Below are 14,533 nucleotides of genomic sequence, written 5' to 3' on the forward strand. Positions count from 1 at the left end.
ATCACAGTATTAAAAACAGCACTACACAATTGTTCCTAAGTAGTTGGCTCAATGGTTTGCTGATTTCCAACCTTTCATTTGGCTGCAGGCCCCCACAATCGTGGCCAAAAGTCCCTAATTTTTTAGGCCCACTCCAGGTAGGCTTGGGGCTACTAGTGATGGCACTGGAGTCAATCTAGCTCCTAAACAGCCAGCTGCCTGCCACCGAAGCCTGTTCTACACAGTTAGGCTGACATAAGGCAACTTACCTCAACCTAATTATGCCAGTGTATACACTACAGCTTTGTCCCGCCAAAGTAAGTGCCCTACACTACACTACACTGACATAACTCCATCTCCACAAGAGGCATAGCACTTATGTCAGTGTAGTTAAGACAATGCAGTGTCTACGTAGACACTGCGTTACTTACATCAGCTGTTGGCTGTCTTGTCAATTTCACAGCTCCATGCTGGAGCCCCCTGCGCCCAAAGGCTCCCTGCTCCGGGAGCTGAGAAGCCTCTCAGCAGGGAGCCGAGAGCCCGGGGGAGGGGGACAGCTGGGCTCCCAGTGGGGAGCTATGCGGAGCTTAGATGCTTGGCCGTCAGCCCCCCACAATGCCCCTCTTCAGTTGGTGGAAACACTGCTAGAGAGGACATGCACCACTGACAGAAGGAGGGTAGTGTGGACCGTAATTACTGCAGTGGCTGTAAATCGACCTAACAGAGGTCGACTTAGGGATGTAGTGTAGACATGCTCTAAGTCAGCTCTTCTGCGGAGCAGCCAGTGGGCTCTCTGGCCACAAGGTGGGGCAGAACAATAGCATGGGACAAGGGCATGATCTAGTGAGTGAAACTCAGGTTTGAGAACAAATAACTCCTGCATTTTAATCCCAGTGCAAATACCATCTCCCTCACTTGCTGAAGATCCTAATAGTGATTTGGCTTCAATATAAGACATCATTCCAAATTAGGCCTAAATATCAGTGTACATATCTGCAACACATACTGTTCACCAAAAAAGTGGCAATTCATCAACCAAAAGGAGATATACATGTATATCTTTCATTAAGCATACTGCCTGATGTTAAATATTTTTCATGTTCTTTCTTCTTTTATTAGCTGGAAAAAATATAAGTGTAGGGATCTGCAATTCACTCATTTTTTGCCACACATCTGCAATAGGGAAAAAATAATCTGATTATTCCAGTTAAAGAACCATTGATTACACTACAGAATTCATATTTATTTACCTTGAAAGGCTTGAACTGTCCTCAAAATTGAGATAGTCTTTCCCAGTCCAAGAGGTGTAATACCGTATGATGTTTTCATGCTCAAGATCTGCTAGTGCTTGTACCTCACGCTGTACTTTACTAAATAAACAAAGAAAAATTCTCATTACACAACACTGAAGAACTGATACTTCTTAATAAAATGAACAATAAGATTAATTGAAGACAGGATATCAAGCAGCAGTAGTAATCTTCAGGATTAAGTATCTCTATTTTGAATATTTTAAAAGTCAATATTAATGTTTAATTTTGAAAGAGAAGCTGAAAATTATATCTACTAGCTGTGTTTTGTTTGCCAGGCTGTTCTTGTGTTTTGCCTATTGTCTGCTCTATTATCCTGTAAAAAGCAACAGAGAATCCTGTGGCACCTTTAAGACTAACAGATGTATTGGAGCATAAGCTTTCGTGGGTGAATGCCCACTTCGTTGGATGCATCTAATGGAAATTTCCAGGGGCAGGTATAAATATGCTGGCAAGAATCAGTCTGGAGATAACGAGGTTAGTTCAATCAGGGAGGGTGAGGTCCTCTGCTAGCAGGTGAAGTGTGAACACCAAGGGAGGAGAAACTGCTTCTGTAGTTGGATAGCCATTCACAGTCTTTGTTTAATCCTGATCTGATGGTGTCAAATTTGCAAATGAACTGAAGCTCAGCAGTTTCTCTTTGGAGTCTGGTCCTGAAGTTTTTTTGCTGTAAGATGGCTACCTTTACATCTGCTATTGTGTGGCCAGGGAGGTTGAAGTGTTCTCCTACAGGTTTTTGTATATTGCCATTCCTGATATCTGACTTGTGTCCATTTATCCTTTTACGTAGTGACTGTCCAGTTTGGCCAATGTACATAGCAGAGGGGCATTGCTTAGGGTTACCATTCGTCCGGATTTACCCGGACATGTCCTCCTTTTTGTGCTAAAAATAGCGTCCGGGGGGAATTTGTAAAGCACTCACAATGTCCGGGATTTCCCCCCTCCCCCGGCAGAGCAGAGCGAGCGGCTGGGAGGGCTGCAGGAAAGTCCCGGGCTGGACTCCGGAGCAGCTGTAGAGGAGCCGGATCCGCCCTGCATTCTGAGCAAGTGTATCAGCACAAAGTGCAGCCCTCCCCTTTTGCAACTGGGAGCGGTTTCTGCCATGCAGCGTAGCAAAACGGGAGCGAGAGCACTTTGTGCTGATACAAGGGCAGCTCTCCCCTGCAGCCCGGTCCGGCAGCACTGTGCAGGGCCAGGGACCGGGTTTTGTTGTGCTGGGGAGCTTAGCCACGTGTCCGGCTCGCACAGAGCCCAACACCCTGTTCTGAGCAGCAGGGTAAGGGGGCCAGGGGGCAGGAGAAGGGGCAGGGAGGTTCTGGAGGGGGCAGTCAAGAAACGGGGGGGGGGCTTTTGGGGGGGAGTGGAGAAAGTTTTGGGCAGTCAGGGTACAGGTAGGGGTAGGGTCCTGGGGGGCAGTTGGGGGGGTCTTAGGAGGGGGCAGTTAGGGGACAAGGAACAGCGAGTCTTAGGTAGGGGGTGGGGTTCTGGAGGGCAGTTAGGAGCAGGGGTCCCAGGAGGGGGCAGTCAGGGGACAAGGAGCGGGGGGGTGGGGGGCTGGGAGTTCTGGGGGGGAGCTGTCAGGGGGCAGGAGTGGGGAGAGGGATCGGAGCAGTCAGGGGACAGGGAGCAGAGGGGTTTAGATGGGTTGGGAGTTCTGGGGGGGCTGTCAGGGGGCAGGAGTGCGGAGAGGGATCGGAGCAGTCAGGGGACAGGGAGCAGAGGGGTTTAGATGGGTTGGGAGTTCTGGGGGGGGCTGTCAGGGGGTGGGGAGTGGTTGGATGGGGCGTGGGAGTCCCAGGGGTCTGTCTGGGGGTGGGGGTGTGGATAAGGGTTGGGGCAGTCAGGGGACAAGAGGCAGGGAGGCTTAGATAGGGAGTGGAGTCCTGGGGGGCAGTTAGGGGCAGGGGTCCCAGGAGGGGGCAGTCAGGGGACAAGGAACGGGGGGAGGGTTGGGGGTTCTGGGGGGGCGGGAAGTGGGAGGGGCAGGGGCGGGGCTAGGGCGGGGCTCCTCCCGTCCTCTTTTTTGCTTGCTGAAATATGGTAACCCTAGCATTGCTGGCACATGATGGCATATATAACATTGGTGGACGTGCAGGTGAAGGAGCCGGTGATGTTGTAGCTGATCTGGTTAGGTCCTGTGATGGTGTTGCTGGTGTAGATATGTGGGCAGAGTTGGCATCGAGGTTTGTTGCATGGGTTGGTTCCTGAGTTAGAGTTGTTATGGTGCGGTGTGTGGTTGCTGGTGAGAATATGCTTAAGGTTGGCAGGTAGTCTGTGGGCGAGGACTGGCCTACCTCCCAAGGTCTGTGAAAGAGAGGGATCATTGTCCAGGATGGGTTGTAGATCACTGATGATGCGTTGGAGAGGTTTAAGCTGAGGACTGTAGGTGATAGCCAGTGGAGTTCTATTGGTTTCTTTCTTGGGCTTGTCTTGTAGCAGGAGGCTTCTGGGTACACGTCTGGCTCTGTTGATTTGTTTCCTTATTTCCTTGTGCAGGTATTGTAGTTTTGAGAATGCTTGGTGAAGATCTTGTAGGTGTTGGTCTCTGTCTGAGGTGTTGGAGCAGATGCGATTTTACCTCAGTGCTTGGCTGTATTATCCTGAGCACTCAAGTGTTTGAGCCTTGCTCAAAATGTTTGAAATGAAAAACCCCCGCACACACATACACACACACAAAACTCAGATTCTTGTACTTAATACCTTATCTAGTCATAAGAACACAACAGATAAGCAAAGCATAGAGTTGATGCGATCCTGGAGAAATTAAGCATCCAAAGACCCTGATCCTGCAAACACTACAGCATATAACTTTTAATTTGCAAGTAGTCCCTCTACATACACTGAGCTCAGCAAGACTATTCATATGCAAGATTATTTGCAGAGTTGGGGCCTACCTTGATTATTGTATGGTTGTCCAATGAATTAATTTCAACCTCAGATGGGGCCCAAATATGACCCTTTATTTGAGGAACATATAGGGCTTACGTTCAAAATGTTAAATTTACTTCTCAGGAGTGCAATGTGAATGAAAATAAGAAATATCCTGAAGAACACTTAGTAATACAATATACTCATTAAAATAGGACACCAAAGCAATTAGGCTAAAGACTGCTCTGAAATTGTTGTAAATAACATGGAGGAGGATATCCTTAAAACTATTTGTTAAAGAGACACTTACAACTTATTTTTTAATTGATTATTTAAAATAAATATTACTTGGCATTTTATCAGAAATTAGAATGTCCCGAAAAGTTTTTTTATGCTCCCCCTGATGCGGTTCATAATGGTCTTTTTAGCAAGTGACACAATGACAAAGAAACAATTATACTGGTTTTATAAAGAGCGTTGCCAAATGCACAAAGAAAAAATAGGGAGGGCTGATTTCCCCCACCCAGTGTATAGTTATCTGAATTGCTACTGGTTAGTACAGGGAGTTCAAACATTTTCAGACACAAATGTGGTTTTCAAAGTGACTCTGTCCCTTTAAATGTTAGTTTAATGTTAGTTAAACGTTAGTCTGCTGCTGACAAGTTTTATAAAAACATTCCATTCATAGACAATCTACCAAATGTTTTGCAGATTCATAGATTCCCAGGTGCTAAGAGAACACTGTGATAATCTAGTTTGACCTCCTGTATAACACTGGCCATAGAACTTCCATAAAATAATCCCTCTTTGAACAAAATCACAGCTTTTGGAAAAAAACATCAAATCTTGATTTAAAGATTACCAGTGACTTAGAATCCACCACAGCCCTTGGTAAATAGTTCCAATAGTAAATTGTTCTTCACTGTTAAAAATTTACACTTTATTTCCAGTCTGAATTTGTCTAGTTTCAACTTTTGACCATTGGATCTTGTTATATCTTTGTCTGCTAGACCGAAGAGCCCTTTATTGGGAACAGAAATTTGTTATGTAGCTCTTTGAGTCTATCACTATAAGGCAGTGGTTCCCAAACTTGTTCCACCGCTTGTGCAGGGAAAGCCCCTGGCGGGCCGGGCCGCTTTGTATACCTGCCGCATCCGCAGGTTCGGCCGATCGCAGCTCCCAGTGGGGCCTGGAGACAGAGCCTGAAGCCGTGCGAACGGAGCCTGCTGCCCCACCACACCAGGGCTGAAGCCCAAAGCCTGAGTCCCATAGTCTCACTGACTGCCTGCTCCTCCAGCGTTGTGCCCCAGGTGTCTCCGGGAGGGGCAGAGCCCAACCCCTGCTGGCAGTGCATCTTGGAGCAACAGGGAGGGGGAGGGACTGCTACTCCCCTCCTCCCCACACACACACCACAGCCCAGGAGGCTGTGACTGCAAGAAAAGCCTCTGGTGGCCACATTTGAGAAACACTGAATGGAAAGACAGACTCTGTACCTGGAGTGCCTATGGGACTATAACTCTTTAAATTAATTCCAGGCAGACTTTTACAAATCAGCAGCTTCACCATTTCTGCTATGAAACTGACCTAAGGACTTTACACATATCTGTATGTATACTGATTTTTTAACCCCAGCAACTCTCTTCTTTCTTTTTCCTTTTATTATTAAATCTTTAGTCTTTTAGTTACTAAAGGATTGGAACATGCATGATTATTGGGTAAGATCTGAGATTCATATTGACTTAGGGATCAGTGTCCAGTACTCTGGGATTGGTGAACCTCACATATGGTGAATCAGGTTTTCAATAACCTCTCACTATATTAGACTTGGCTATCTAGATAGGAGTCAAGGGCTGGAATGCTTAAAGGGGACTGTATTTGACTTTTTGGTGAGCAGCATGGTATTACAGAAACTGTTTTGTTACTGGCTTGGTTAATCTAATTGAAAAATAAACCACCAGTTCTGGGGATTGTCTGCCCTATTCCTTGCAGTCTGCCCTGAGTATAGCATTCTCAGTGTGGCTCATCCAGGCACCCAGTCACACCTCTGTTCTCCCACATCTCTACTGAAACAAAACTGCTTGAAAGACTTTGAACTGGGGAAATTGGTCCCAGGCTGGGAAGGGAATCCAGACTGTGTATTAAGAACTGTGAACTGCCCGCAACATCCAGAGGGATGAGAAAAGCTGTTTGCTTCAACTTTTACTTAACATGAAAAAGTTTAGGAATTGGCTTGCAATTTTATCTTTTATTTCTTTTAAAAGCCAATTCTGACTTCTAGGCTTATACCACTTAAAATCTACATTTCTATAGTTAATAAACTTGCTTAATGTTTTATCTAAAACAGTGTGGTTCACTGAAGTGTTTGAGGAATCTACTCAGGTTAACAAAGGCTGGTGCATATCCATTACCCTTTGATGGAATGGCTGACTAATTAACGAGCTTGCATGGATCAAGAAGGTCTTGAGCAGTGTAAAACACACATTGCTGGGGTGCAAGGCTGGGACTGAGAGATATGCAGGTGTTGCCCTATATCTGTTTATGAGGGGCTGAAAGAGCATTCATGTGACTTTGCAGGGGGTGACTCTCACATGCTAATGGCTATGTGAGAGCAAAGCCTGGAGGGGCTGCTTTTCACTAGCAGAGCAGTGTGAGAGGTATCCTAAGCTGGAGACTTAAGGGGGCACAACAGTGCCACAGTCCAGATTGTACCCTGGGGGTTGTCACACAAATACAGAGGTAAAATAACTTCTCTGTCCCTACTCGAGATTCCCCTGTTTATGCATCCAAGGAACGCATTTGCCCCTTTGTCCGCTCCATCATCTTGCCCAGGATTAATGTCAGGTTGATATCCCTATGATTACCTGGTCATCCCATTTTCTCTCTTTAAATATTGGCACAACATTAACAAAGAGAGTGCACAAGTTAACAAATCCTGTTTCCTATGCTGTGCTGAACTATAATTCTAGTGCACAGAGAAGCAAACATCAAAAGACAGCACACTCATTTCAGCTCCACTGAGAACAGAGGAATAAACATATTTGTCAGATAGAATGGACAATACTGTAAAGGAAAATTACTTAAACTTTTAAGAGATTATTACAAACAAACAGTTTCATCTACAGAAACTGCTTGAGAGTGTCCTTTCAAATAAAAGCAAGCAGATGTACAGTACTTACTCGCTACACTTGACTCGTTTGACAGCATAGTTCTTCTTATCAATAATTTGTTTTGCTTTGAAAACATTCCCAAATCCACCGCTGCCAATTGGCTCTATCTCTTCAAAATCCTTGATAAGTCTTTAAAATAATAAAATAATAATAATAATAAAAATAATAATTTTAGCCACAATCAGCCCTAGCATTAATTTTGGAAAGTATGAGTCTGATTCTGAAAGTTGCAGAACATCTCCTGAGAGACGCTAAGCATCATCTTACAGGAGATACTCAAACCTCAGGTAAACAAAGTGTCTCGTGGCCCGCCAGGGGCTTACCCTGAACAAGCAGTGAACCAAGTTTGGGAACCCCTGGATTAGAGGCATTCCTACTCTATTTTACATGCTTATGACATTTACATTTGGAATTTTCATAAGAACAGAAGCAGTCCACCCATTTTCTTTTATTACAACATTTGTAGCACCACCCATTTCTCATGTGTAGAGGAAAAAATGAAGAAACATTCTACAGAGATGCACAAATGCCAAATATAAACATTCTTATTATAGGAAATACCTATACTTCACCCACAAGTGGCACTTTCCATATGCTTGTAAATAGAATTCCTCCCATGCAAAACTGTTAGTCAGGGAAATCTAACCCATCATTGCAATAACTATACACCTCTTACTTAAAATCTACTTCTCACCTTTCATCCTTAGTGTACTTATTTTCTTTTTTCTCTTCCTTGACCTGCTGACCCGAGAATGAGGGTGCCAATTTAGTTGCGATCTCTCTTCTTAGGGAAAAAAGAAAAATTACAATAAAACCTTGTAACAAATGAATAGAGAAAAGAAATTTACCTGGAGATATTTTTGGTGTCATGTTTTAGTCAAGTATCAAAGCCACTAAAACTGGGTTTGCAATATTAATTTCAGAACATATATATTTAAAAGCAAAGTAATTACGCACCTCTTTGGTTTCATGGCAGCATTTTTGGGAGTTGCCTATATCAAAAAAGAAAAACAAATATATTCACTGTTTTAAATTATGATCATTATTATTCTAATATGGATTAGGATGTGGCTACCAGCTGTCCAAAGCCATACTGGCTCATCTGTTTGATGTCAACCTTCAGTTTAAATTCCTCATGAAACCTGGATATTACTAGAGCTATGCGAATAATGGATTTTTCAGAGTTCGCTGGCAATCCTGGAGTTTGTCAAAACCCCAAAGCTATTTTCTTCAAACTTTTTGATGAATCAGAAGTTGGGAAAAATTCATTTTGATCAAACAGAACATTTAGTTCAAGTTAAAACTAAATATTTCTATTTTGAGCATTTTTTAACATTTTTAAAATTAAAGGAAATTTCAAACTGAAAAGTAATTTTGAACTGAAAAAATAACATTTAATTTAAAAATTGCTGAAATAAGGTTTCAAGTTTTCAGAATATATGTATATATTTGTATATATTTTACACCAAACAGTTTAGCAAAATTGACACAAATTCCAGAAGCGTTTCAGCATAGCCAAATCTGCACTTTTTGCTGAAAGAAGTTTTGACCCAAAAGTGTCCCCCAGCTCTAAGTATGACATCATGATTCTTAACAACATGCATCAGTTACATTCAATGTACAAGCATAGGTCCATCAACTTCCTTGGAAGTATGCCTGTTTAAGCCAGCAGCAAATCTGACCTAGCGTATGTTTAGTGAGAATGATGGTAAAAAGATAATGAACATTTTAAATAACATTCAGATATATTTTGTAACGATAACCATTGTGGGTAGAGGAGAAAATGGATACTGCACTATGCTCTGAAACTCCCCTAACTCGGGCTCTAACAGGCTGCTAGAGGAAGCAGTTCTTAACTCGTGCGGTGAAACAGAGGGAGTGAAGCAATCTCAGAAGATTAGGCTCCAATTTATTGGTAGTTTTAGGCCTCAATCCAGCATTGTCACCCTCACAGGCCAACTGCTGAACCTGCATTTAGCCCCCATGAAGTCAGTGACACAGCAGTCCACTTACACAGATCACAATGCAGGAGTGAAGCCACATATGTTTCTTTTGGGGAGTGGTTCAAGGTTAACAGGCAGCTAGTGCGGAGCAGAAACCTCATGTTGTGTACGCCGAATGGTTTATCCCACTCAAAAGAGGAACTACTATACTCTGCACTAGGGCCACATTCCACTTCCAGCAAAGTATTTGAGGACATACTAACTTCAACAATTAGATCTAGACATTAGCAGCCTCAAGTATCCAGTTTTACCTATGTGCAACTTAAATATTTTGGAGATAGTAGCTCTGTTATCCACATCTTCATTAAAAGTGAACATTATGAACAAGAGTAAAATAATGACAGTCTAAAATTTAACATGAGGAATAAAGGCTTTCATACTGTACCCAAGAAGATGAACAATCTTCACCTACTTTCAGGTCATTCATTTTATTTACCAAGCTCCCATCTGAATTCATATTTTTAGATGCAGAATCAGTACCACTATAAGGGGAAAAATGGATTTCAATATTTCTCCTTCAAACAATTCTTGAATTAAAACTACAATTCTTGATACAACAGAAAAAGGATTATGTGAATTAATTTAAAATACAAAACTTCACTTGTAACACAATTCTTGTAATTCAATCACATTTTATTATAAAATACTTATTTCTATAATGGATTTCATCCTATTATGTCAATGTGATTTATAAATGTTAGTAATGTATTCTCACTATGGTAAAATAGATTAGGTACAGAGATCATTTCAATGCAGTGACGCCACCACCGGTACAGAATATAGCTGCTCTTTAACACTACACAGGGCATCAAAGAGAGTAAAGTGGTGATACGAGAGCCAAATTAACCAACAAGCACAATAGGCTGGTGCCAAGGGGTCCCAGGACAGCCTGGAAAATTTCTCACCATAATTTTCTTTTTGCTAGCAACTTCTCTCTTCATTCTCCATGAATAGGTTGTGCCTTTTTGGATTCATGCCTCTTTTGATTAATGGAGAATGAAGAGAGAAGCGGTATATCAGAAATTATAATGTGGTACACAGAAATTACTGAAAAGAATGGATATCCATTCAACAAAGCAGTGTCATAATACAAAAATGGCTTCTGAAAACTTCAATGGAGTGACACTTCTTTTCACATCAAGTAGAAATGCTTCTAAAATAATTACTGATGCTCAACAAGAAAGCATTCAGGATAGCCGAAAAATCTGTGTATCATAAAATATATTACAAAAAATATAAAAAAATTAAATGTAATTGCACAATTAAAATATATTCTTGATCTGTAGATAAAGAAACAGGCTTAAAATACAACTGATTAATTCACAAGTGAAAAGACAGCAACAGATTTGGCTTAAAATGCTCTCAACTAGTTCTTCAGTTATAAGCAAATGCACTATGTTAAACATCACAATATTAATGGTTCCAACTTACTTTGCAGATGACCAGCTTGACATTCCACTAGAATTACTAAGTAGACAATCTGCAGAACTGGCAACAGCTGCGTGTCTCCCTGCCTGTATATATATAAAAAGAAAAAGAAAAAAAAAACCTGATACCTACCAGTCAAAGCTTTGCTACTACAAATGACAACATTCTAAAATGACAAAAACAATGGAGTTTCAAAAAAAGTTATTGGAACTACATTAAACACTAAAGCCCCAGCTGGGGAAGGTGTTTATGACTCCTGGGGGAATTCTGTGCAACTACGCACCCGCACAAAACATCCACACACACCCCAAGAATTCCTGTGCTTCCCTGCAAAGGGCAGCCACAGAAGGGATTGGGGGATGGGGTGGATGACCATGGGCGCAGCTTTTGGGGGAGATCCCCCCCCCCAACAGAGGTGAGGCATGGGGGGCACACAGGGTTACGTGCCACTGCCCCTCCCCATCGTTTCTGCAAGTGAAGAGCTTCCCACTGAAGGAGGCTGCATCTTGGCTCTGCTGACTCTGCAGCTGAACGCCATCTCCTGAGTCCTAGTGCCAGTCATGCTCCCCTTCCGGGTGCTGGGAGCCTTACTCTTTTCTGTGCAACAGTGAGTGCCTGTGGTAGGGCTGGGTAAGGGGGAGGGGAATGTGGGAGTCAGGGGGAGGGATGAGATTGGGAGGAAAAGGGCACAGGAGAACTGCGGGAGGAAGAGGGCGCCCGGCATGCAGCATCCCCTTGGCAGCAGCTGGTGCTCCATTAAGCAGGTCCATCGAACCTTCACCATGACAAGCCCTACTGCCTTACACCTAGACCCCCTCCCCCAATGAGTCCTCCATACCCAGACTCTCACCCCCACTGAGCCCCAACCAGCTGCACCTGGATCTCCACCCCATCAAGCCCCACTCCACCGGCACCCAGACACCACCTCCCACAAAGCCCCATCTCCCCACATCCAGACCTCCTTGCTGAGCTCCAACCACCTTCACCTAGATCCCCTGCAAAGTCCCATTGCCCCTACACCCAGAACCCCCCAACGAGCCCCCGTGCATCCAGATCTCCCACTGAGCGGCCTGCACCCAGACTGCCCTACACAGAAACCTCTCACCCCCACACCTTGATCCCCCCACACTAAGCCCCTCCACATTTGGGATCCTGCTAGGCTGAGCCTGCCCAACCACTCCCAGCCCTTGGACTGTGTCAGTGTCGGGTGCAGCCTCACTGCCGAGTCCCTGTACCAGGGGAGGTGAGGACTTCCAGAGTGATCTCCCACCTCAATGCAGCCAGTGGACTGTGCTCCCCACTGCCATGCTGGAGCCCCATTTTTTATTGACAAATAAAATTTGCAGAATTTTAAAATATTATGTGCAGAATTTTTAATATTCTGGCGCAGAATTCCCTCGGGAGTAGTTTATGCACATGCTTAACTTTAAAGCACTGGGGTGAAATTGAAGGCACTGGCCCCATTGAAGTGGGAATTTCTCCATTAACTTTAGTGTGGCCAGGATTTTGCCCCAGGTATTTAAAAACTTTACATCCTTTTTCACACCTGCAAATAAATATCAGCAAAAGTAGAGTTTTGTAAATATCTTATGACCAGATCTTGACCACAAATCCAGGAGACATTTATAGTACATTCCCTCATTTGCAAGAGTAACAAGGGATGCAAGGATGAGGCCCCATTAAGAATTAGGACCAAAAAACAGTATTCGTTAGTTGAGGGCAAAATTTTCAGAGCTGGTAATTGTACATGCAATTTTGCATGTGGAAAAATAGAAGTGTATGCATAAACAGGCTTCTGCATCTAATTTCCCCATCTATATAGTAACTGGGCATGCAAAGTGATGAGCATGCAAAGTCTGCATTACAAATTTAGAGCTGGCTGAAAATTTAGTCCTACGTAATCACTGAGTTTTTGCCTTTTTCCATCCCTTTGTTTTCACTTAGTAAGAGACACTGAAGTTTCAGATTAAAAGCAAAAAGTGTGATATCACAGTTAGGCATGTGTAAGAGGTGCTCAGCACCCTTGACTTCCCTTGAATTCTACTGACATTGCAGGCTCAGGTCCCATATGATTAAAAAAATAATTCTGATTTGCAAATTAAACACATCCAACACAAGTGCAAGGAACTATATAATTAAGAAAACTGTTAGTAATTGTACAGCAGCACTGTACTATGCGTGAGAGAATTCCATTTCAGTATATTAGTTAAGTTTCCTTTTTAAGAAAATTGTAGTGAAATATTTTTTCATAAGTTCTTTTGTCATATGCATTCATCTTTAACTGAATGATAACTCACAGGACCATATACTAAAATATGCAATTAGAGATACAGATTTTTTATTTTATTTTATTTTATTTTTTGGTACAATAAGCTATTGACTATACAGACACTGTGAATTTTAGCTACTGTACAGTGGAGCATCACCAACATCAATCTATGAGACAAAGATTATTTCTCCCTCAAACTGAAACAAACAAGACTAGTTTTTAACCAAATGATGGTGGAACTTGATTCAAAAATGAATGAGCCAGAAATGAAGCTTTTCTCTTTACATACAGACTACATGCAGTACATACCCTTGACGTTTCTTGAGATCTTAACTGCTCATATGCACGTTTTGCAGCAGCCTGTTTTGCAGCTTTTTTATCATTTCCAGTGCCTTCACCATAAATCTTATCACCAATTTTACAGCTAAAAGAAAATCTATAAGAATAATAGAGAATAAAACGGAATCCATAAATCCTGTACGGCAAATTCTAATTTTAACAATTTTGAATACTAATGTCATGTAGTAATGATTCTAGGAAGGATAGAGTTCTTCAATATTCTTCTGCATATGTACGTTTTCAAATATAACTTTGTTCGTCTAACTTGAGATGCATTAAAAGGGTCTGATTTTTAGAAGATAGGCCTTAGCATTTTCTGAGGAGTCAGTTCCATAAAGCATCTTAAATAAGGTACCCAAAAACTACGAGTCATTTGAAAATCCTGAATGTAGATTTTAAGACTACTTCCTTATGAAGGTATTTTTTAAATTTAAAATTGTAATAACAACTTAGCCTAGAATAGTATGTTATTTGAAGAATTGTAAAGTCTGTGTTTGATTTATCAGGACAGATTCTGTGAAAAATCTTAATAGCATTAAACAAGAATAAGGTTATTTTTTAAATCACAATTGAATTAAGTAAGTTTATCTTTAAAGGGGCACTGAAGTCAGTTTGAAAGCTACCAATTTAAAAAGCAATTTCTGAAACATAAAGCACTTCTCACCCTGAATAAACTACTAAATGTATTTTATTTAAAAATACTGCTATGACAAGTCATTTTGCTAGAAAAAGAACATGGATTTGTGACAGGGTAATAAGAATTATAAAGACAGTTTGGAAATAGATTCCAAACTAAGACACTGCTCCTGAAAACTCTCATAAACATGCTTAACATTAAACCCAATTAGTCCCATTGCCTTTAAACACACATATTTGCAAGATCAGGGCATATCTTTCCATGTTCATGTAGGTGTTTTATAATTCTATTTTTAATTATTTCAGCCAAAATTTACCTGGTATGAATTAGGGCTCTTTGGTTAGAAATTCCTGTTACCCTACCACATTTTTAAAAAGATAAGCACAACATTCATACCCTCCACTACAATAGCTAATTTTAATGAATTACATTTTTTTTGTTAGCAGCTCAGACACATCATTCTTTAATTCATTCAGAACTGTTGGATGTGTCGCTGATGAATTGATGCTTTTTAAATTTATCAATTTGTTTCA

General features: G+C 41.9%; 1 protein-coding gene across 2 annotated transcripts in view; it reads right to left on the reverse strand.

Moving 5' to 3' along the window:
- The window catches only part of EIF2AK2 (eukaryotic translation initiation factor 2 alpha kinase 2), a 43,696-nt gene that overhangs the window by 10,359 nt on the left and 18,804 nt on the right, over nt 1-14,533 (reverse strand). The window contains exons 5-11 of one of the 2 annotated variants that reach the window (XM_005296262.5): nt 13,334-13,460; nt 10,759-10,841; nt 9,713-9,809; nt 8,282-8,316; nt 8,019-8,108; nt 7,334-7,453; nt 1,230-1,349 (exon numbers count right to left, since the gene is read on the reverse strand). In XM_005296262.5, the coding sequence (XP_005296319.2) occupies nt 1,230-1,349; nt 7,334-7,453; nt 8,019-8,108; nt 8,282-8,316; nt 9,713-9,809; nt 10,759-10,841; nt 13,334-13,460 (672 nt within the window). The remainder of the gene's footprint in view (nt 1-1,229; nt 1,350-7,333; nt 7,454-8,018; nt 8,109-8,281; nt 8,317-9,712; nt 9,810-10,758; nt 10,842-13,333; nt 13,461-14,533) is intronic. The other variant, XM_008174370.4, reaches the window with a different exon arrangement.

This window comes from Chrysemys picta, chromosome 3 (genome assembly GCF_011386835.1).
Source record: "Chrysemys picta bellii isolate R12L10 chromosome 3, ASM1138683v2, whole genome shotgun sequence".
NCBI classification, from domain to species: Eukaryota; Metazoa; Chordata; order Testudines; family Emydidae; genus Chrysemys; species Chrysemys picta.